At 50.3% G+C, this 23,568-nt stretch overlaps 2 protein-coding genes across 4 annotated transcripts; one reads left to right on the forward strand and one right to left on the reverse strand.

Moving 5' to 3' along the window:
• Window positions 1–577: 577 nt before the first annotated feature.
• Window positions 578–7,394, reverse strand: AK6 (adenylate kinase 6). 2 transcript variants are annotated; one of them, XM_068177385.1, is made up of 5 exons: window positions 7,325–7,394; window positions 6,605–6,697; window positions 5,916–5,974; window positions 1,546–1,691; window positions 578–836 (listed from the first exon to the last, which is right to left on the reverse strand). In XM_068177385.1, the coding sequence occupies exons 1-5, from the start codon at window positions 7,350–7,352 to the stop codon at window positions 647–649; spliced, it is 516 nt and encodes a 171-aa protein (XP_068033486.1). In that variant the 5' UTR covers window positions 7,353–7,394; the 3' UTR covers window positions 578–646. The 2 variants fall into 2 exon arrangements, with proteins under 2 accessions (XP_068033486.1, XP_068033487.1); XM_068177386.1 differs by lacking the exon at window positions 6,605–6,697 and having other exon boundaries at window positions 7,325–7,354.
• Window positions 7,395–7,495: 101 nt separating this feature from the next.
• RAD17 (RAD17 checkpoint clamp loader component) lies at window positions 7,496–22,956 on the forward strand. 2 transcript variants are annotated; one of them, XM_068177622.1, is made up of 16 exons: window positions 7,496–7,610; window positions 10,323–10,580; window positions 11,147–11,230; window positions 11,916–12,072; window positions 12,558–12,694; window positions 13,787–13,839; window positions 13,931–14,056; window positions 14,144–14,213; window positions 14,850–14,958; window positions 16,964–17,161; window positions 17,609–17,694; window positions 17,976–18,122; window positions 18,550–18,696; window positions 19,401–19,521; window positions 20,740–20,797; window positions 21,857–22,956. In XM_068177622.1, exons 1-16 carry the CDS (start codon window positions 7,578–7,580, stop codon window positions 22,047–22,049), a joined length of 1,977 nt encoding a protein of 658 aa, XP_068033723.1. In that variant the 5' UTR covers window positions 7,496–7,577; the 3' UTR covers window positions 22,050–22,956. The 2 variants fall into 2 exon arrangements, with proteins under 2 accessions (XP_068033723.1, XP_068033724.1); XM_068177623.1 differs by lacking the exons at window positions 7,496–7,610; window positions 10,323–10,580; window positions 11,147–11,230 and having other exon boundaries at window positions 11,952–12,072; window positions 12,545–12,694.
• Window positions 22,957–23,568: the final 612 nt, after the last annotated feature.

A 23,568-nucleotide genomic window follows, 5' to 3' on the forward strand; every position in this document is an offset into this window, starting at 1 on the left:
AGACAGAGAAAAAAGGAAAAAATAAAGTTTATTGTTCAACACCCCAGACCAGTGCTCACATAGCCTACATTTCCTTACACATGAAGGAATCTCCAAAGCTCCATGCAATCATTTAAAAATAACTCTCACATCAATTCTTTTCCCTCCAAAGCAAAGGACCCACCTTACCCTGTTCCAAATCCTCTCACTCTGCATTATCTTCACATGCTCAAGGGCACAGTGGAGCACAGCAGGTTTTAGTCCCACAACTCAGCATCAAACCAACTCCTTTCCAGGACACTGTTCCACACTCTGGAAATCAAAAGTGCCTCAACTGACACCTGTTATCAGGATTTTACAGCTTTCTCACAGGGAATTCATGGTTTGGCTTTAACTGTAAGGTCGAAAGAATTCTCAGTTACTGAGCACAGCTCCTGCTCCTCAGGACAACCGCCTCATTCTCATCCTTTCAGTCACCTGTATCAGCTCTCCTGTGGCCTCTCCAGGTGCTGTTACAAACCCCCACAACCTGGCCACTCTGACCCTTCTTCTACTGCCCAGCCAGTTACAACTGTGTGCACGTTCATCTACAATAAAGAATTACAAATATCGTTTATTACACCCTCCCTCCCAAGCACAGACCCAGCAGTTACTGTTTCACCAGAAGTCAGTTGTTGTCCTTCATCCATTGCTCAATCCATTGCTCAATCTGATCCAAATTTCTCTCCAGGTCCTCTGGAGTGTTGCTGGGCAGCTGGTGTACAATTTCCTTTTTGTATGACAGCACAGCTTCCTCATACAGAGTCTGAAAAATTTCGCACTGAATGTTGTCCTGCAGCTTCTTGCCCATGTAGCCCCTGGAGAAAGAGCACCAAGAGACAGCGTGAGGCACAGAGCAAGGCTCAGGAGGCGTTTTTGGGGTCAGGGCAGTCCCACAGTGTCAGAGTCCAGGACATCCCTCTGGCTGCCCTGGCTGGCTCCAGACCTTGGCACCAAGTCAAAAACACCTGTGGCTTCGATTTTACCCCGTGGAAAAAGCTGCCAACTCCGTGTGAGGAATTACAAGACACAAGGGTTTGAGCAGTGTGATAGGGGAATTGACACAGGGTGGAAAAGCAGAATTTTGGGGTTTTTAGAATGGGGTTCAGGGGTACAAGAGGGAGCAATCTGGGCGTGTCCTGGCCTTCTTTCCTTTCTTCTTGCCCTCCATGCCCTGCTGTGATGGTGACACTTTTCTGTTGGTTTAAGGCAGAGATTCACTGTCTAACATGGGTGGTGGGCAGTGGCACAAACCTGTAATCATCCCACAGGTAGTTTTGAGTACATAATGTGGGAGCCGCCCAAGGCTCGGGGCAGACTGCCGTGGCTCCTGCACTAGGCAGAGCTCGGCAGGTCAGAGAGAGAATGTTATAGACAAGGAGAAACAAACAGCCGTGAGAACCCGGCCTCAGGCATTCCAGAGCTCTCCTTCAGCAGCTGGGCTAGGGAACAAGGACTTTCACAGTGCTGGGGGCTGGCCAGCTGCCCCCGACAGCCCAGCAGCCCAGCCTGGGCTCTCGGACACACCTGCTCTCCAGCCGCTGGTAAAGACAGGACGTGTCAGTGCGCAGCACGAACACGATGTGGAACCAGCGCTCGGGGAAGAAGTCGCAGCCGTGGTAATCCACAATCACCCCTCCCTCGCACATCCTGGCCTCCAGCTCATCCACCACCTGCAAAAAGACACACAACGGATCACCTGGTGCCGCACAGACAGAGAGAGAGAGAGAGACGGGCTCACCAGCCCTGCACACACAGACACAGAGGGGCTCACCAGCCCTGCACACACAGACACAGAGGGGCTCACCTGCACACACAGACACAGAGGGGCTCACCAGCCCTGCACACACAGACACAGAGGGGCTCACCTGCCCTGCACTCACAGATACAGAGGGGCTCACCTGCACACACAGACACAGAGGGGCTCACCTGCACACACAGACACAGAGGGGCTCACCTGCACACACAGACACAGAGGGGCTCACCTGCACACACAGACACAGAGGGGCTCACCTGCCCTGCACACACAGACACAGAGGGGCTCACCTGCACACACAGACACAGACGGGCTCACCTGCCCTGCACACACAGACACAGAGGGGCTCACCTGCACACACAGACACAGAGGGGCTCACCTGCACACACAGACACAGACGGGCTCACCTGCCCTGCACACACAGACACAGAGGGGCTCACCTGCACACAGACACAGACACAGAGGGGCTCACCTGCCCTGCACACACAGACACAGAGGGGCTCACCTGCACACACAGACACAGAGGGGCTCACCTGCACACACAGACACAGACGGGCTCACCTGCCCTGCACACACAGACACAGAGGGGCTCACCTGCACTCACAGACACAGAGGGGCTCACCTGCACTGCACACACAGACACAGAGGGGCTCACCTGCACACACAGACACAGAGGGGCTCACCTGCCCTGCACACACAGACACAGAGGGGCTCACCTGCCCTGCACACACAGACACAGAGGGGCTCACCTGCACACACAGACACAGAGGGGCTCACCTGCACTGCACACACAGACACAGAGGGGCTCACCTGCACACACAGACACAGAGGGGCTCACCTGCACACACAGACACAGAGGGGCTCACCTGCCCTGCACACACAGACACAGAGGGGCTCACCTGCACACACAGACACAGAGGGGCTCACCTGCACACACAGACACAGAGGGGCTCACCTGCCCTGCACACACAGACACAGAGGGGCTCACCTGCACTGCACACACAGACACAGAGGGGCTCACCTGCACACATAGACACAGAGGGGCTCACCTGCACTGCACACACAGACACAGAGGGGCTCACCTGCACTGCACACACAGACACAGAGGGGCTCACCTGCACACACAGACACAGAGGGGCTCACCTGCACACACAGACACAGAGGGGCTCACCTGCACACACAGACACAGAGGGGCTCACCTGCACACACAGACACAGAGGGGCTCACCTGCCCTGCACACAGACACAGAGGGGCTCACCTGCACACACAGACACAGAGGAGCTCACCTGCCCTGCACACACAGACACAGAGGGGCTCACCTGCACACACAGACACAGAGGGGCTCACCTGCACTGCACACACAGACACAGAGGGGCTCACCTGCACACACAGACACAGAGGGGCTCACCTGCCCTGCACACACAGAGGGGCTCACCTGCCCTGCACACACAGACACAGAGGGGCTCACCTGCACACACAGACACAGAGGGGCTCACCTGCACACACAGACACAGAGGGGCTCACCTGCACTACACACACAGACACAGAGGGGCTCACCTGCCCTGCACACACAGACACAGAGGGGCTCACCTGCCCTGCACACACAGACACAGAGGGGCTCACCTGCACACACAGACACAGAGGGGCTCACCTGCACTGCACACAGACACAGAGGGGCTCACCTGCACACACAGACACAGAGGGGCTCACCTGCACTCACAGACACAGAGGGGCTCACCTGCCCTGCACACAGACACAGAGGGGCTCACCTGCCCTGCACACACAGACACAGAGGGGCTCACCTGCACACACAGACACAGAGGGGCTCACCTGCACACACAGACACAGAGGGGCTCACCTGCACTGCACACACAGACACAGAGGGGCTCACCTGCACACACAGAGGGGCTCACCTGCACTGCACACACAGACACAGAGGGGCTCACCTGCCCTGCACACACAGACACAGAGGGGCTCACCTGCACACACAGACACAGAGGGGCTCACCTGCACACACAGACACAGAGGGGCTCACCTGCACTGCACACACAGACACAGAGGGGCTCACCTGCACACACAGACACAGAGGGGCTCACCTGCCCTGCACACACAGACACAGAGGGGCTCACCTGCCCTGCACACACAGACACAGAGGGGCTCACCTGCACACACAGACACAGAGGGGCTCACCTGCACTCACAGACACAGAGGGGCTCACCTGCACTGCACACACAGACACAGAGGGGCTCACCTGCCCTGCACACACAGACACAGAGGGGCTCACCTGCCCTGCACACACAGACACAGAGGGGCTCACCTGCACACACAGACACAGAGGGGCTCACCTGCCCTGCACACACAGACACAGAGGGGCTCACCTGCACACACAGACACAGAGGGGCTCACCTGCACTGCACACACAGACACAGAGGGGCTCACCTGCACTGCACACACAGACACAGAGGGGCTCACCTGCACACAGACACAGACACAGAGGGGCTCACCTGCACACACAGACACAGAGGGGCTCACCTGCCCTGCACACACAGACACAGAGGGGCTCACCTGCACACACAGACACAGAGGGGCTCACCTGCACTGCACACACAGACACAGAGGGGCTCACCTGCACACACAGACACAGAGGGGCTCACCTGCACACACAGACACAGAGGGGCTCACCTGCACACACAGACACAGAGGGGCTCACCTGCCCTGCACACACAGACACAGAGGGGCTCACCTGCACACACAGACACAGAGGGGCTCACCTGCCCTGCACACACAGACACAGAGGGGCTCACCTGCACACACAGACACAGAGGGGCTCACCTGCACTCACAGACACAGAGGGGCTCAACTGCACTGCACACACAGACACAGAGGGGCTCACCTGCACACACAGACACAGAGGGGCTCACCTGCACACACAGACACAGAGGGGCTCACCTGCCCTGCACACACAGACACAGAGGGGCTCACCTGCCCTGCACACACAGACACAGAGGGGCTCACCTGCACACACAGACACAGAGGGGCTCACCTGCACTGCACACACAGACACAGAGGGGCTCACCTGCACTGCACACACAGACACAGAGGGGCTCACCTGCCCTGCACACACAGACACAGAGGGGCTCACCTGCACACACAGACACAGAGGGGCTCACCTGCACTGCACACACAGACACAGAGGGGCTCACCTGCCCTGCACACACAGACACAGAGGGGCTCACCTGCACACACAGACACAGAGGGGCTCACCTGCACTGCACACACAGACACAGAGGGGCTCACCTGCCCTGCACACACAGACACAGAGGGGCTCACCTGCACACACAGACACAGAGGGGCTCACCTGCACACACAGACACAGAGGGGCTCACCTGCACTGCACACACAGACACAGAGGGGCTCACCTGCACTCACAGACACAGAGGGGCTCACCTGCACTGCACACACAGACACAGAGGGGCTCACCTGCCCTGCACACACAGACACAGAGGGGCTCACCTGCCCTGCACACACAGACACAGAGGGGCTCACCTGCACACACAGACACAGAGGGGCTCACCTGCACTGCACACACAGACACAGAGGGGCTCACCTGCCCTGCACACACAGACACAGAGGGGCTCACCTGCACACACAGACACAGAGGGGCTCACCTGCACTGCACACACAGACACAGAGGGGCTCACCTGCCCTGCACACACAGACACAGAGGGGCTCACCTGCACACACAGACACAGAGGGGCTCACCTGCACACACAGACACAGAGGGGCTCACCTGCACTGCACACACAGACACAGAGGGGCTCACCTGCACACACAGACACAGAGGGGCTCACCTGCACTGCACACACAGACACAGAGGGGCTCACCTGCACTGCACACACAGACACAGAGGGGCTCACCTGCACACACAGACACAGAGGGGCTCACCTGCACACACAGACACAGAGGGGCTCACCTGCACACACAGACACAGAGGGGCTCACCTGCCCTGCACACACAGACACAGAGGGGCTCACCTGCACACACAGACACAGAGGGGCTCACCTGCACTGCACACACAGACACAGAGGGGCTCACCTGCACTGCCCAGCCCCAGCACAGCGGCCCTGGGGGCTGCACTCACCCTGTCCTCATCCAGGATGGGGCAGTCGTACTCCTCGTCGAACCCTTCGTAGAGCTCTCCTGCAGCACAGGGAATTCCCAGGCGTTTGTTGGGCACCAGGGCCCATTCACAATTCTGCTTCTGTCTCGGGAGGTGGCAGGCAAAAGGCAGGGCTCGGGGCAGGGAGCGCTTTGTTCACCAACCCACGTGAGGGGCAGTTTGTTAGTTATTACTTAGCACCACGCACGCTGCCACTGGCACGCCTGCTGAAGTAAAAATTCATTCAATTCACAGACCCACAGCCTGGTTTGGGCTGGAAGGGACCTCAGAGCCCACCCAGTGCCACCCTGCCATGCCTGGGACACCTCCAGTGCCCCGGGTGCTCCAGCCTGCCCTTGGGCACTTCCAGGGATCCAGGGGCAGCCGCAGCTGCTCTGGCAATTCCAGCTCAGCCAGGAATTCCCAGTTCCCAGTCTCCCATCCAGCCCTGCCCTCTGGCAGTGGGAGCCATTCCCTGTGTCCTGTCCCTCCAGGCCTTGTCCCCAGCCCCTCTGCAGCTCCCCTGGAGCCCCTCCAGGCCCTGGCAGGGCTCTGAGGTCTGCCAGAGCCTTCTCCTGGCCCAGACGGGTGCGCAGGGGCTCCCAGTGCCCGGGGCAGCCCGGCAGAGTGGCGGCCAGCAGCGTGGCCCCGTGCCTGCTGTGACACAGCACCTTCCTTGGCCAGGTCCCCCACGTTGACGTAGCTCAGCCCCGCTCGGGAGGCCAGCTCCTTTCCCAGCGTGGTTTTCCCGACTCCCGGCGTGCCTGCAGAACAAAGCCACAGCCGAAGGTAAGGGGACAGCTCGCAGGTCCCCTCCAACAGCCCCTGCCAGGCGACCTGGAACCTTTGACAGCCCACGCTGCAGAGCTCGCGGGATGAAAAGGGGCAAAAGGCTGCAGGACGAAGAGAAACGGGCGAGCGAAACGGGAGAAGAGGCAGAGAGCTCGGCCTGCGCGCAGGACGTCACTCACACCGCGAGGGATCCGAGGGAAACCTCCTCTCATCCGAGACCCTCGCGTACAGCGCAGGAGCCGCACGTTCTCACCAAGGAGGGGAGCCGCAGAGCCACCCCGGGCTGCGACCCCACACCCCAGAGCCGCCAGCCTGCCGCCTCACCGCTCAACCGCCCCGGGCTGCGATGGGGCCCGGGCCCCACACCCCGGATCGCCCCGGGCCCCAGTGCCGCCGGGCCCCAGTGCCCCCCGGTGCCCCCGGTGCCCACCGGCGATCCGGGCTGCGATGGGGCCCGGGCCCCAGACCCCGGATCGCCCCGGATCGCCCCGGGCCCCGGTGCCCCCGGTGCCCCCGGTGCCCACCGGCGATCCGGGCTGCGATGGGGCCCGGGCCCCAGACCCCGGATCGCCCCGGTCCCCGGTGCCCCCGGTGCCCACCGGTGATCAGCACGTTCGGCCGCCTCATGGCCGCCGCCCGTCGCCCTGCACGCACGTGACCGGGGCCCTCCGCCGCGGCCGCGCGCGCCGATGGCGTCACGGCGCCGCCCGGCGCGGCGCGGCGCGGCGCGGCGCGGGCAGCTAAGAGCCGGCGGGGAGGAAGGCCCCCGCAGGCCCGGGACCCCGGCTGCCCTGGCGCTGGCTCTCGGCCTGGGCGCGGCGGGGCCGCCGGCCGAGGCTCCCCCGGCCGAGGATGTCCGGCAGCGGCCCGGGAAGGCCGGCGGAGGTGGGTGTGGGGACGGGGCTCTCGGCGGCCCCGTGGTTCCCCCGCGGGCTGTGTGGTGGCCGTTTGTCCTTTCTCGCGGGGGCTGCTCTGGTTTTTACCGGGAGGGAGATGGCGTTTGGTGCCGCTGCGCGTGGCAGGGGCACCCCCCTCCACGGGGGTGTTGCGGGGGGCTGGGATTGGGCGCGGCGCGAGTGGCAGTCGCGGTGCCGGGGCCGCCGCTGCGCCGCGGGCACGGAGCGAGCGGCGGACGCAGCTGCTCAGAGCTGCCGCTGAGTCCCAGGTTACGGAGAGACCCCCAAAACCTGCCGTGAACCCCCACCCCCGGCCCTCCCAGCCCCTCCCGAGGGCTCTGGGTGCAGCTGGGTCAGTCCCAGCCGCGGGGCTGGTCAGGGGGACAGGACAGGGCTGCGCAGCTCCGCTGAGCCTCACACAGCCGCGGCCTGCCGCTGCCGCACACGAAATGAGCACGCAGAGGCTTGGACAGCTCAAAAGAGAGAAAGGAGAGAGTTTATTCGAACATCTGGTGTTTACAGAATTCCAGAGGTGACCGTGGGTTGGAGGATGGAATCACCACCTCTCCAACCACACTGGTCCAAAGATCAATCGAACATTTCTCTCCACCCACAGAGAAATATGTAAATATTCTATTTACACATGAAATTGTGTGGGACCTCTGACTCTCAAACATGTGAACGTTATCAGAAGGCTGAAGAAGTTTTATGGGAACTTTAACGCTTTCAAAAGAACTGTAAAAGAAAACACTCTTAAAAATCAGGGCACCATGGTCCTGCAGCGCTGAGGCAGACAGATACATTTGGTAATGATTAGACAAAGATCTGAACCAGAATTATTCCGTGCACAGTGCAGGCTCCACAACCACTGCTCTAGTGCCCCGTGGGGCTATTTGAGCAGTGGGAACGTGGAGGGAGGGCTGGCCTTCACTTCTGTCTCAGACTCTGTATGAGGAAGCTGTGCTGTCGTACAAAAAGGAAATTGTACACCAGCTGCCCAGCAACACTCCAGAGGACCTGGAGAGAAATTTGGATCAGATTGAGCAATGGATTGAGCAATGGATGAAGGACAACAACTGACTTCTGGTGAAACAGTAACTGCTGGGTCTGTGCTTGGGAGGGAGGGTGTAATAAACGATATTTGTAATTATTGTAGATGAATGTGGGTTTTGTTGTAACTGGCTGGGCAGTAGAAGAAGGGTCAGAGTGGCCAGGTTGTGGGGGTTTGTAACAGCACCTGGAGAGGCCACAGGAGAGCTGATACAGGTGACTGAAAGGATGAGAATGAGGCGGTTGTCCTGAGGAGCAGGAGCTGTGCTCAGCAACTGAGAATTCTTTCGACCTTACAGTTAAAGCCAAACCATGAATTCCCTGTGAGAAAGCTGTAAAACAGTGGCAGTTGAGTTGTTTTCCAGCCTCAGTGGTTCAGTGACTCTTAAAGTTGAGGTGGTTGTGTGAAGGCTGCAGGAGCAGAGCGGAGGCTGACCCAGGCTGTGTGCACCTGGCTCAGCCTGGAGCACTGGGATCACATTATGCCCCTGCAGCAGGAATCCCCACACCCCCCAGGAAGGGAATGTCAGGAGACACTGCTGTTGAAATTTGGGATGGGGCTTTTCTAGTCTGAAGTGCTGCCCTGTCAGTCAGATGTGCCCAGGCTGGGCCAGCTCAGCTCTGCAGTAGCTCTCAGTGGTGTCACTTGGTTGTTCCTTTCTCTGGGGATTTTTCCAGCCCTGCCACAGCTTCAGCTCCCTCTGAGGATGTGGAACTTTGGGATGGAGGAGTCGGGCTGGTTTCAGCATTATTCCCCCCAACAGCAGCGTGACCCCCCTCCTTCATTTCCCACTGGGGCTTTGCAAACAGGGCCTTGCTGGAGCTGTTAGGGCCCACTGCAGGCAGAGCCTGCTGCTGCAGGCAGCTCTCTGTGTCCTGAGTGCCAGCACTCTGCTGTGCTGGTTCAGGGTTTCCCAGCCCTTCTGGGGCTGCAGGGTGTGCTCTGTCCCTCACATGTTCACCCCGGAGCGTTGGCAGCCAGCCTGCTGCCCCACGCCGAGGGGCTGCCCCTGTGCTGTTACCAGGGCTGAGTCTGCTGCCCTGGCCCAGGGCATAAATATAAATAATACATTTATCCCTCCAGTGCAGAGTCAAATCCAGTGCTGCTCAGCACTGCTCCTGCTCCTGGCACGGGCTCTGCTTCAGCCCAGAGCAGCAAACGCTGCCTGATTTTACTGCGCTGCCTCAGGAACTTCCTCTGCCAGATGTTTCTAACTTTTATGCACAAATGGCTGTGTTGTAAATATTTTTTAAAAGCGGGTGGAAAGTGCCACATACTGAAGACTGCACAGAGACAGTGTGAACATTACCATCATATAAAAGTGGTCTGAGTAAGCTGCTTTTTCATTAATTTGTAATTCTTTGGATATGTGTTTGTGGAGTTCTCAGCTTGTTCTGGTTTGCCGGTTTGCTGCAGAATACTCCTGGAACAATGATACAGCTTTTTTTTTTCATCACAGAACCCCAGAACAGTTGTAGTTGGAAGGACCAAAGCCCACCCAGTGCCACCCCTGCCATGGCGGGGACACCTTCCACTGTCCCAGGCTGCTCCAGCCCCAGTGTCCAGCCTGGCCTGGGGCAGTGTACACCTGACAAGCATGTCCCGTTTTCTAGGGATAGCTGAGCCCAGCTGAGGTTTGTGTTTCTGCAGGTGGCGGAGTGGCTGGCAGCCCCTTTTGATGACTTCTTTGGGAGCACAGGCCTTGGCCCCTGTGCAGCTGCCGTGAGGCCGCTGAGAGGCGGCTCTGGCAGAGGCCGTGGGCAGAAGCACAGAGCCCCGAGCCCCGTGGCAGAGAAGGGCCGAGCCACAGCTGCTGCCAGGAAAAGAGCCACGCCCTGTGCCACACCCGGCTGGAGCCAGGCCCAGGAGGAGCTGCCGTGGGTGGAGAGACACAGACCTGAAACCCAGGTGTGTGTCTGCTGCAGCGCTGGCATCACGGGTCGCGCTGTGCCTCTGTCTGTAACCTCTCACCACCCCCTGCTCGATAAAGCACAGGGGTTCTGGGTTATTAAACAGCAGGAGATGTTTCCTGTCAGTCCTCTTGTAAACTCTCAAACCTGCTACTGAATTCCACACACATCTGCTAGTCCAAGCACTGGGCAAACCCAGCTATGTGGCATCTGCAGAAGTTACAAAAACCTCTGTGGTATTAGAGTAAAAAAAGTAAAAAGGACCACCTTCAGCAATAGCCATGAAGTATCCTGACACAGACAGGATTGTAGTGTTACCACTTAAAGAATAATAAATAGCTCATTATTTCCTGACTACAGAGAATGGAAAATTGATTGTTTGGTGAAACAGGATGAGATGATCATCCTTAACTGTGGCATTGCTTCTGCAGAGCACACACGTAACTGGAACACACACCAGCATGTCTGTTGATAGTTTATCCAGCATTTATTCTATTCTTTAATTTCATCATTGGAAACCAAGAGTTTAATATATAATTTTCACGTATTTTAACCTTGTTTCAGAATGACCTTGCTGTGCAAAAGAAGAAAATTGAGGAAGTTGAAACCTGGTTAAAAACGCACACATTTCAGAGGCAGCCAAAGCAGGTAAACTTGCTAAATTCTGTAACTGGAGGCATCAAACCATACAAACAAGCTGGATGCAATTTCAAGTTCAGAGAGAAGCCTCAACTGAGGGAGATAGTGACTGTGTGTCTTGTGCATTGTAAAAAATACTCTAAGAACATAGGTTAGAGCTTGTATATTTACTTTGGGCTTATGCTCCTAAGAGGTGGATTCTGATTTTGCTCAGAAATACTGTTTTCTGGCATCCAGCTGTAAATCACAACTCTTCAGTAGGTGCCTAAAGCTGCATTTTACCTCTGCCAGGTTTATTTTTATGTCTCGTGACAACTTCCCAGTTGCACTGAGCTGGTAAGGATGGAGAGGATGTTTTTAATCTCAATTTTGATAAGAGGCATTCTTAAACACAAATTGCCAGCCTTGACTGGTGTTTTCCAGAGATGGTTCTGCAGGTGAGTGTCTGTTGTGCTGGCAGTGAGATGCACTTTATTTACCAGAGGCATTAGGAGCAGAGTAAGGCTCTCAGAGTCCTGGCCTGGTTCTCTCTGCCTGAGTACTCAGCAGGTGAATTAACAGCACAAAATGTGTGGCTGGGAGAGAGGATCATTACCGGAGAAACTACAGGAAGAGTTCAACCAGCATCCATCCTCAGCCAACTGTCAGTCTTCATTTATCACCTCTGTGATTATGTTTTGTATCTCTGTGTCAGGGTGGCCCTATCTTGCTGCTGACTGGCCCTCCTGGCTGTGGAAAAACTGCAACTCTCCAAATTCTGGCCAGAGATCTTGGCCTTCAGGTGCAAGAATGGACCAATCCACTCTCCTTAGACTTCACAAAGGAAGACTTGAGAAACATGTTTGGCCATGGTAAGTTTGTTGGGGATTTTTCTTTTTATCTCTTTCTTTCCCCTTCCAGTTACTTTTGTGGGTTTTCTATCTTGTACTTTTGCTTTGTTTCTGTCTGTCACTTATGAAATCAGATCCACATCCATGTAAGTCCATTCCCTAGTGTTTAGCAAGGATCCTTCTGTTGCTTTTATCTGGAAAGGGATTTCTGTTTTTTTACAGTGCCTAGTCAAAAATAATTTACAATTCAAATCAGTATAGAGAGCTCTGTAATAGCCTGGATATAATTTGAACCAAATAAATGAAAACAGGTAAGTGTTTTTGTCTGGGGCCTCAGTTGAATTATAGCCCTTTAAAAATTCTCCTCTGTTTGTCACACGTTTGCCAAAGGGCTTGTTCAGTGCTGCTGTCAGAAATTAGCACGGGTGGGTATTAGTTTGTGTGGGTATTTATATTTTACTTGGTATAATATAGAATACATATTTTTAATTAGTTTTCTCTTTCAGACTCAAATTTTCATACGTTTCCGAGTCAGGCCCAAGCAGCTCTCTTTCAAGATTTTCTATTAAGAGCAAATAAGTATAACAAACTTCAGATGCTTGGGGAGTCCTCAGAAAATGATAAAAAGCTTATTCTTATTGAAGTAAGTGAAAACTTGTGAAATGTTGTGTTTAAAACAGTACCTTTTGTTGTAATACTGTCATGCTGACTACCTTCAGATACTGGATGGGTGTTTCCCAAAGTTAGCCTGCTTTACTGCAGATGAGATCTTCATTAGTTTTTGTGTCTCTGCAGCAGTCTAGAGCCACGTCCAACTGTAGTTAGTTATGCCACAGAAGCAAGTAGTGAGGCAGAAATGGGAGGCTGGTGTGAGCACAGAAATACATAACAGAGTATCAAAAAGCAGATCAATTTTTAGGAGTCATTGCCACGTTTCTGGATGATTTAATTTCTAGAAGTATGTGTGTGTATAAACAGGAAGAGTGGAAAACACACCACTACTCCTGTTCTTTAATGGTGCACGAGAGTGCAGGGGACACATGAGAATGAACACAAGCAGGAGCAGCAGTTGGAATTCAGCACTTTCTCCCTGTTTTTACACAGGTGGTGGTGTTTAGGGCACAGGTGTGGACTGAGGGTTTGAGAGCAGGTACAGGAAAGGCTTTATTTGTACTTGTGTAAAAGTGTGTTTCAATAGCAATTTCTTTGTGAACTTTGCAATTCTTTTCCCCAGAGAAATTCTAGAAATTGGTAGTCAGGTTGTCTGTAACTTTTCAAGACCAAAACAGACAGAAATTCTGGCAGGGTAATGTGATGTGCCATGGAATTTAGGAAGCAGATTCTCATGAGATTTGTCTTTATTAAGTCGCCTTCCTGTGCAGGTCCTGTGACACCTCACATGGGTGTCCTGCCCTCTTCCCCAAGGGAGCTGCTTCCTGGAGTGTTTGTCCTCCGGGTGAAACTCTTGTTCACAGGCAGTGTGATCACCCAAGGCTGTGTCTTAGGGAGCTGAGACAGCGAGAAAACATTTCTTTGTGGATGGTCCTTTTCCTTAATGAGACATACTGTGCTTTGGGCCTGTTTCCCCCTGCTGCTCCTCTGTCCAGAGTCTGCTGTGTTTGAATGTAGCTGACAGCAAGCAAACCAGCAGTTATAAATGTGTGGCAATGTAGTGTGCCATGACGGTCAGTCTGTGGAGGAGAGTGTCATGACAGCAGCTCTTTGTTTTGGACAGGACATTCCTAACCAATTCTACCGAGATCCTGGCAGCCTACATGAAATCCTCAGGTCAGTGGCAAATAAGTTGTTAACTATGAGCTTTAGCAACTTGCCAAGCTGGAGTCTGACACTCATCACATTTTGTTGTTCTGCCATGCAGGAGTTTTGTTCGTAGGAGTAGGTGCCCCCTGGTCTTTATAATGTCAGATAACTTCAGTGGAGACGGCAACCAGAGGTCACTGTTCCCCGCTGAAATTGTAGAGGAGTTGTGTATATTCAATATTAGGTGAGATGTTCTACCTCAATAAAACATGGTTCAAATAACTGAGAGGTTAGAAACTAATTATTTTTTTTTTTTAATGAAATTCAACAGTTTCAAGCCTGTTGCACTGACAAATATGATGAAAGTTCTTAATCGAATAGCTGCAGCAGAAGCCAGTATGGTAAGTTGTCAAAGCTCATAACTTCTGTGCAGGGCTAGGACCATATAGAAATATATTGGTTTTGTTACTGTATTTGATCTGTGATAGCAGAGCCCCACTTCTCCCCGAAAGAAAAAACGTTTTCCCCAGGGCAACAGAAAGCAAGGAACAAGCTGGACAGATACCTTGTTTTTAAGATCAGTTTCACTTGATCTGTGCTCCAAGTCTACAAAGTTGCTTCTGAAAATTACTCTGGTTATTACAGTAAGTAAATAAATGAAACAAATAATAGGAAGAGATATAATCTTTCATGTAGCCAGCAAGGCCAGAAGAGGTCATGAACTTACATCTTCTATTGCTCCTGAACTGTTTTGATTGCAAGCCATATCATATTGAGTGACACCTTGCAAAGAGTTATGTGCATTTTTCTCTATAATATTGTTATATAAATTGTGACAGTGTATCTAAACAAATTAAGTTTTTTTAAGTTTGTAGTATTCTGTGGTATGAGCACATGGTGGACACTCCTGTGTCTGTTCACGGTGTGTGTCAGAGGTGTGCTCCCAGAGCCATGTTCAGATACTCTTTTTCCTGTTCTTCTATTGCTTTGAATATTGCTGTTTTTCCTGTTTCTTCTATTGCTGTTTTCCCTTTTAGAACAGAGAGAATTACACCCTCGATAGAACTTCTCTGGAGCTGCTTTGCAAGGGATGTTCAGGTGACATAAGAAGTGCAATAAACAGCCTTCAGTTTTCCTCTACAAAAGGTACAAATTATGGTTTTGCTAGGTGAAGTGATATTTTGACAATTTCTGCTGAAAACATGTTCCATTCACAGCTGCAGCACAGGTGGGTGAGTTGCAAAAACATTCTGGACACGCTTCTGTGGAGCAGGAATCAACACAGGGTGTGTGGGGGCGTGAGCGGGGCTCAGCTCTTGCAGGCTGGGCTTAAACCACAACACGTGTGCATGTGCTGATGTAATTTGATAAAATACCCTCTTCTCTTCCTGGTGTCTTTGCTATTTGTGTTTGCTGTTCAGAGTTTCTATGATGCAGCCTTAGTTTGAAAGGGATACTTTCATTGCCTGGTTTTTGCATTTCCCAAACTGCTTATTTTATGAGCATTTTACAAGTCAGTAGTTTTTAAGGAGCTGGTGTATGTGAGTTGCATTTTTAAAAGCAGTACTCTGGCGTGTGTTACTCACTGTCAGGACTGTGGAATGGTGGCATCATTTACATTAAACTTAGGCCTAAGGAAACAGACTGAGCAATTGTCTTCTGCTGTGTGTGGTAGAGCTAGTAATGGTATTGTTTCTGTCACGAATTTTTCTCCTCCCATTTGCTTTGCAAATCACAAATGTGCTCATGGAATACAAGATTGAAGGTAGTTTACAGCCCATTTTTAAGAGGGAGTGTTTACATTGAGTTTTAGGGTATATTGAAATTAGCTTGGCAGTGTTGGTTATGTTACACAAGGCAGAGAGTAAAGTTTCTACATTTAACTTGCAAATGTTGAAGGTCAATTATTCTGCTGATGTCTTCAGGTGTACCAGGCTTGGATTGTTCTGTGTGAATCAGAAAAACAGAGGATTGCTCTCAGTGGGGTGATTATGCCATTAGTATGAGTGAATATTAGACTGATGATATCTGAGAACAGCATGCAGGATCTCACTGCTGGACACATCCTCCAGAAAATCTAAATAATGTTAAAATAACCAGCTTGTGTAATTTTTAATAAGTTACCTTGGAAATGTGAAACCATGATAGTTAGAGCTGGGGAGAAAACAAAGGCGTACGATTCAGAGCTTTGGTGTGTGGACTACTGGAGTCACAGCACACTGAGCATTCTCCTCTCACATTTTCCCTAACACTGGGAAGGAGTTTGAACAGAATGTGTGTAGTTGTGCAGGTATTTCAGTGAGGTGAGTGACTGGCAGCCAGTGATACTGTGCAGGTTTGGGAGATACCCCATCTCCATGCTGGTCTCCTGAGCACGCAGCATCTGTTTTTAGTTACGTAAGGTGTGTTTCTTCATGTGTGTACCTATGTGAGCACCACGGATGCATTCATTCTGTAACACTGTTAGTGGGTAAAATAGATCCATGGTAATTGTGGGAGAAGAGAAAAATAAATACCTAAAGGATAATTTGTCTTAGCTCAGTAAGGAACATTCAAATGCCACAAAATGAAATTGTGGGTGAAAATTTTCAAGTTTATTAACTTAGAGTAGAATAAGGGTTTTATTTCGTGAAGCTCAGAACTTTGTGGAAAATAGTGGGCAGTTGGAAGAATCGCCTAAATGGAAGGTTTTCTTTGCCACTTTGTATTTCAGGGAGGTTATTGTACAGATAATGCCAGTAGAAGACAAAATTGCTAAGTAAACAGGATGTAACTGAAATAACACTATGTAACTGAAATATAATTTACATATATTTGTACTTGTGCTTCAAAAATGTGAAATACTAAACGTGGTCAAGTGGGGTATGTATCAGAACTAGAAGGGATAAGCCTGAATGCTTTTTTCAAGTACTGGGTTACCTCAGCTGTGTCTTAAGGGACAGAAGTGGAATGGAGGTAGTGAATGATGCTAGTTTAGGTGACTGGGTTGTGTTCCTAATAAATGAGTTTTCTCATAGTGCTCCCATTTATACAGCCTCTTCTGTTCCCTTTATTAGTACTGTTTGTTCACACAGAACATCAGCAGTAGCATTGTAGAAAACTTCTGCAGAATCATGAACTCTTGTCTTGATTTTATTAATTTTATTAATAGGCTGCTCATTGGAGAAAGAATTTTGGTCAAAGAAGAAGAAGAAGTGCCCCACAGTAAAATGTGAGGAAGCAGGAGTAGCCAAAGTAAGAAAGAAAAGTAAATGTGATACCTCAGAAGACCAGGAGATTCAAGCTATTGGTGGCAAGGATGCATCCATTTTTCTTTTCCATGCTCTGGGGAAAATTATTTATTGCAAAAGTAAGAAAACTTTGACTTATTCTCCCTTTCAGTGGGGAAAGCATGTCAGCTGCTACCAGCTGGAGTTGCTGAAGTAAGGCTTTGGATGGGCTCTGTCTGGGATGTTTGGTCAGTAGCAACAGCATAAAATCAGCTACATCAGGGCCCCTCGTGCCACTGGCTGTGCACATTTTGGTAATAATTCCCAATACTGGCTCCAAAACCAACTGAGGAGAAGTAGTGAGGTGAGGGAATACGACAGTTATTTCATTAGATTTGTTGTATGAAGCTTAATGCAACTAACTGTGTGTGGATGACTGTGTTATGTTGACTATAATAATTAAGTACCTGTGCCTGTCCCAGAGCTTTCTGGGAATGGAAAATGCTATCATTTAGCTGCTGGTGGAGCTGACAGTTGCTAGCAACATTTGTGAGCACAGAGGCTGAAGCCTGTGCAATCCTTTCCAGGAGAAGCAGTGTCAGAAGCAGAGTGCCCTCAGCTGCCTGCTCACCTGTCCGGACACCACCGGGACACCTTGCTCATTCAGCCTGAGGTACTCCTGCAGGGGCTCCACGGGTTCAGCTGGGCCCCAGGGGATTGGTGCAAATCCTCCACCCCTTGGGGTTTGTTCCTGGTCTCAGTTGGTGTGCCTCCAGTCTGAGCTAGGGAATCACCCCTCTGGGAGGGACTGCTGGGCAAACCAGCTCCTTGTGTCTGGGCATCGCTGCACAGGCCTTGTGTTCCAGCTCCCTGACCTGGATGTATCACAGCTTTTCATGCAAGGATCCTTTTCCTTATCCACCTGTAAAATCCAAATTTGCTTCTTCCTAACAGGAAATTGTGGAAAAATCACATATGTCTGGAAGCATGTTCAATCTCTACCTTCACCAGAACTACATGGACTTTTTTTCTGATATAGATGATGTAGTGAGAGCCAGTGAATATCTGAGCACTGCTGATGTCCTTTGTAGTAACTGGAGTGTAAGTGTCATCTCTATATAGGCACAAACTTGTCTTTAAGTACTTTGACATTGAGCCTCTCAATTCTTCACTGCGCATTTTAAAGTTTGCTGTAGTCTTAGGGTGTGAGGGATTTGAATTGTAAATGAATGCTGAAGTACATCAGCTGCAGAGGAGATGCAGAGCCAATGTTTTGTCCAGCTTCTGTCAGCATTTTATTACAATGGGTTGTAGTGTTTGTAGAATACTCTACAAAGTATTTTTTAGTAGAATATGTTTGTACTAAGAAGGAATCAAGCTGTTCCTTTTTTCTTAGCTACTTTGAATACAAGTTCTGCAGTAATCTAAACTTTAAAACGCTGTGCGTGCTGTGCCAGTGCAGTCCCTGTGTGTGTTTCAGTGCAGATGAGCTGCCTGGAGCTCACCCAAGGCCCCGTTTCTCTCTCAGGCACGGCTTGTGATGGAGAGCTACAGTGCCTCCGTGGCTACCCGAGGGGTGATCCACTCCAACACCTCCAGAGCCTTTGCCCACCAGCAGGGGGGCATGGGGTTCCGACCCTTACATAAACCCCAGTGGTTTTTGATCAACAAAAAGGTAAATCCTTGCCTTTGTTTTTTCTGAATTCTTTTTTCCCTGAGGTGTCACTGTTGAGCAGTGTAGTTCAAATTTGATGTAACTTGTCAAATACCCTATTTTGAGATAGTCTGGTTCTATAAAGCACTTGCTAGAAGAGCAGTTTGCATCACTCCTTTAATGTAAAAATAAATCGGAGGCCACTGACAAAGTCTGATGCCTGTGTCCAAGTTGGCATGTTCCTGGGAGAGCCTGAATCCTAAATTAATAGGGAGACAACTGGAGTTGAAGAGCTGTTAAGTACTTCCAGAACTGAGTCTTGTTTTGTGCAGTTTGAAGCACATTGAACTGTTGTATAAGTGTAAGAAATGTCTGCTGTTACGGTTTTGTGTTTATCAGAAATAGCTTGTTCAGGTGACACAGCAGGTCTTGGCATTTTTTTACATTTGAACTAATACGTTGACAAAAAGCATTGGCCTGGGTGGGCTGGGAACTCTGTTATAAAGGAGTGATTTGTTTTTTAAATTTTAGTGCCCAGTAAAAGGCAAAGTTGAGGGATTCTACCGTTTTTAAGATCAGCACGTTAACTGCTTATGTTCTCTTAATCTGGCCTCATTTTTCAGTAGCAGTAGGAGAAAAGTCTGTGTGTTAAGGTACAGAACATCTATATTCTTAATGTTTTTTTAAGGCTTTTCACTTGTGTTTCTCCTCCCCAACTCTTACAGTATCAGGAAAATTGCGTTGCTGCAAAATCTCTTTTTTCAAGCTTCTGTTTACCACCTGAGTGCCTTCAGACAGAGCTGCTGCCTTATCTTGCTATGTTAGCAAACCCAATGAGAAACCAAGGTAAGATGGATCAAGGTAACTCTTGATCTTGGACTCTTCTTGCAATTGAAACATACTGACAAAATTCATAAGCCAAAAGGTCAATACTGCTTATGCTTTTGCCTCAGCATAAAACATTCTCCTGGCAAATGTTATGTAGGTGATGCCCAAAGATGCTTCCAGTACCACAGCCAAAATTAAAGCTGCCCTGGTAGGTTGGTCAAACTGTAGTGATTAAGGTGCTCTCTGGACTTAGGGCTTTTATTATATGTGCTGGAGGATTTGACGTGAAGAGGTTTTTAAACCTAGTAGCCAGTATTGACTAAATCTTCATTGGTTACTGATGCCTTTCCGAGGAGAGGAGACAAAGGACTCTGCACAATTCAATGTGAATCAAGCAAAAGCTGCTTATTGTGCCTCTAAACATAGTTTGTATTTACTTCTTGTCCTGGTCTACACAGTCGTGCATTTTTTGATTGGTAGCTCTGCTTTGTCCACGAGGCAAGCAGACATCTTTTTCTTAATCTAATTGGCAGATGCTGTAAGCATCATTTTACTGGGGTTGACACCCCTATGTCTGTCAGCAACTTTTCTGCCTCTTCTTTCTTCCTGCAACATCAGCTTTTTTATCTGCAAAGATGACCTTGTTCTTCAGTTCAGGAAGGTTAGGCTGGTTCATTTCATACGTGTCCATTTTCCTGTAAATATGATCCTACACCTTTCCAGTAACAGCAACAGCTCAAAAAGCCTTTAACAGACAAAAGAAGCGAAATTACAGTTTGCAGTGCATTAAAAAAAAGTTAAATCTGAGATAATCCATTAGCAAACAGTTCTTGCAGAAAAATTTACTTTGTGTGGTACGTAGTGCAAAAATTAGTATTTAGAGAGCTGGGTCACTTGTGCTGTTAATTGTTTCTAATGAAAAGCATCATGTCTTAACTAAGGCCTTGACATCAGGATGAGTGACTTGTAGGCTGTGGAATAACAGCTCTACATGATAAATACACAGGGGATGAATGTCAGGGGTTTGGAATTTTGTGTGCAGACCATCTGTAAATATGTTGTGGTAAACTGTAACAGTTTGGGGGAAAAACGTTACATGCACGGTGTTTTGGTACCTAAAATATTTCAAATAAATACTGGAATACTCGACTAAGGTCATTGTTTATTTTCTAGTATGTTCAGCTGTCTGTTCATTATGGTCTATCTAATATGATACTGGTGGTTCTTTGTTCTTAGCTCAGATTGCTTTTATCCAAGACGTGGGGAGGCTGCCACTGAAAAGACATTTTGGGAGGTAAGCTGAACTTCTGCCTGTAGTTAAAAAGTGAGACTGTGTCATATATGAAGGGGGAGAACCCTTTGATTACGTAAGTCTGTGATGTAACACTCAAAGACAGGGTATTTTTAAAGGTCTGTTTCATCTGGAATTGGATAGCTGCACTGATTTAATCTTGTAGAAGTTTTGCCTGTAAGGCTACTCAGAGTAAACCTTTGTTCAGAGTGCACGGTTTCTCGTCAGGCTAGAGCTACTGGCTGCTGAAAACCCAGGGTTTTTCCCTGTGGGACTGCAGTGGCCTCCTCGCAGGCTGCGTGTGCAGCCCCAGGGGTGACATGGCACGAGGAGCTCTGCTGTGACTCTTGTGAGCCCTCTGGGTCAGAGACTTCACTTACCCCAGCAGAGCCCCAGTTACACTTCTAGAGCTGTCTCTGGAATTTAAAGTGTTGTAATTGGTGTGTTTCTAGCAAAGAATCAAGCTCACAGCTGCAGTGAGCTGCAGCTCAAGCTCACAACTGTCATCTCCTAACTTGGACGTAGTTTATTGAGGCATCTGACAGAGCATCTCCTACTTGTCCCTGGTGTTGCTGCTGAGTTTACCTGTGAATTTCCAAGAACCACCCTGTTCCCCAGCTGTTGTATTAAAAGCCATTTTGGTTGTTAGTCAGGGAGAAAGACGAGTGTCCTTAAGGGGTGCATTTCTTTGTAATCCCCCTGGTCTGTGCCACAAGGTGTGAAATTTCTCAAATTAATAGTAACTTCCTTGTCCCTTTTAAGTTTCCTTGCAGCACACCTGTGGATACTCACATTTTGTATCTGCATCAGTAAGTTGGTGGGGTGTCACAATATCTGATCTGAGGGGTGACGTCCTGCTGAAAGCACTGTCGTCCTTGTCCACCTGCTCAGTGTGCAGGAACCGTAGCACAGAGAAATGTAGGTGTTTGCTTCCTCAGGGGTCCTGCTCGGGAATAAAGTGTGTTCCTGAGCAGTCCTGCAGTGCCTCTGTCGGAGGGAATGAGGTTCTGCTCGGGCAGTGGGAGCAGCCGAGCTCAGCAGTGCCGCCCTGGTGCTTTGCAGGCTGCAGCTGGAAGCTCTGGGCGACAAGGACCCCGGGCTGCCGGAGCTGTCCCACGGCGACGGCGACCCCGAGGGGCTCCCCTCCAGCCAGTCCAGCGGGAGTGACCTGCCCGGCAGCCAGCCCCAGCCCATCGCAGCCCAGGCCCTCCTGGAGGAGGAGGAATTAAGGATCGAGGAATTCGACAGTGACTGAGAGACCGGGACACGCCGCGTGCCGTGCCCGTGGCTCCGTCAGCACGGCAGTGCTGAGGAGCTCTGCCCCGCTCTGCCGAGCCGTGCGGAAGCTGGGAGCCCAGCCCGGGCACCCCCTGAGCCGTGCGGAGAGCTCCCGCGCCCTCCGAGCCCCGTGCTCAGCTGCAAGCTACTTCCTGCCTCTCCTGAGCCATGAAGCTGCCTGAGGGTGGTAACCAGAGAGAAATAAAGGGCTGAAATCAGTTTGAAAGACACCAGAGATTAGCAGTGTCGGTCTTAAATTATTTGTGTTTTTACACGTTTTAATATACTTTGCCATTGTGCAGCGTGTTTCCTGAGTACATGTTCCGTAAGTTTGTCAGCACTTGGAGGGTTTATTCAAATTCACACTTACGAAAAAAACTGCTGTTGGGAAGTTTAGCCTTTCTGGAAAGAAGAGGCTGAAATTTACACCTGAAAAGTCACCATACTCATGATGTGAAGAAAACTTCTACTGTATTCATACTGTTTTGTGCTCCGTCTTACAGAGACATAAATAAGACCTTCATGTCTTTATCAGTGGAACAGATGTTGTACCATGGATTATTTTGTATTCCTCTTGGAAAAAAATTTTCATAACTTTTAGAGGGGAAAAGGCAGCAATTAAGCAGACGTTGTACTTCGTAGGAAGTTAAATGTGCAGTTTTTCTCCTTGACCTGCAGTTGTGCTGGGGGAAACAATGATCCTGTGTTTGGTAACTGACACATGATCGAGTGCTGTGGATAGTGAAACCACAGCAGAGAGGAAAAACAGCTTTCCGTGATGCTGGTTGGCATTTCTGCATTGCTTACAGCCAGTTTAGTGAGAGAAAACATGTGTTTATCCACCCCGACCTTGGATTAATGCTGTTAAAGAGTCTGTACCTGTCCTCTCTCAAGGGACAGGTGTTGTATTTTCATCTGCAGCTATTGCTTAATTTTGAAGGGAGAAATTTAACTCTGAAGTGTAAAATTCTGTCCCAGCTATACTCATTACAGCAGATCAGAATGTCTTTGGCTGTTCATGACCATCGGCCCTTTTCCTCCTCCCCAGGGTTTGGATGGGCTGTTCCTGGAGTGCCTCCAGCACAAGTAACAACCAGGCCCAAAATCCTGATTTTTATCTTGCAAGCACAGGCCCACCCTCCTTTATTGTATCTTTTCAGCTTTCTTTACAGTAGCAGCAGGTAACTGCAGCTGCTGTGCTGGCCTTTTCCTTGTTAGGGCAGAATGTTGTTTTGATTTTTAAAAGTGTTGAGTTTTCTTTTATAGTTCTTTTGAAAGTTTTAAAGATCTCATAAAACTTCTTCAGTCTTCTGATAACGTTTACATATTTCTATTGGAGTTCTCACGCAATGTTCACGTAAACAATGATTGTTTTGCATTCTTCTTTGTGGGAGGAGAGAATTGGATTGCTGGTTTGACCAGTGTGGTTGGAGAGGTGGCAATTTGATCCTCCAATCCACTGTCACTTTTGGAATTCTATATATTGCAAGGTCAGA

The sequence above is a fragment of the Anomalospiza imberbis genome, chromosome Z, assembly GCF_031753505.1.
Source record: "Anomalospiza imberbis isolate Cuckoo-Finch-1a 21T00152 chromosome Z, ASM3175350v1, whole genome shotgun sequence".
Taxonomy (NCBI): domain Eukaryota; kingdom Metazoa; phylum Chordata; class Aves; order Passeriformes; family Viduidae; genus Anomalospiza; species Anomalospiza imberbis.

What these genes read in the sequence shown, in the direction of transcription:
- AK6 (XM_068177385.1), bottom strand. Translation starts at nt 7,352, where the DNA reads ATGAGGCGGCCGAACGTGCTGATCACCG. An exon ending in GCCGAACGTGCTGATCACCG is followed by an intron (nt 6,698 to 7,324) that starts GTGGGCACCGGG and finishes TTTGTTCTGCAG; the next exon opens with GCACGCCGGGAGTCGGGAAA. An exon ending in CCATCCTGGATGAGGACAGG is followed by an intron (nt 1,692 to 5,915) that starts GTGAGTGCAGCC and finishes GTCTTTTTGCAG; the next exon opens with GTGGTGGATGAGCTGGAGGC.
- RAD17 (XM_068177622.1), top strand. Translation starts at nt 7,578, where the DNA reads ATGTCCGGCAGCGGCCCGGGAAGGCCGGCGGAG. An exon ending in AGCCTACATGAAATCCTCAG is followed by an intron (nt 13,840 to 13,930) that starts GTCAGTGGCAAA and finishes TCTGCCATGCAG; the next exon opens with GAGTTTTGTTCGTAGGAGTA. An exon ending in AAACCCAATGAGAAACCAAG is followed by an intron (nt 19,522 to 20,739) that starts GTAAGATGGATC and finishes CTTTGTTCTTAG; the next exon opens with CTCAGATTGCTTTTATCCAA.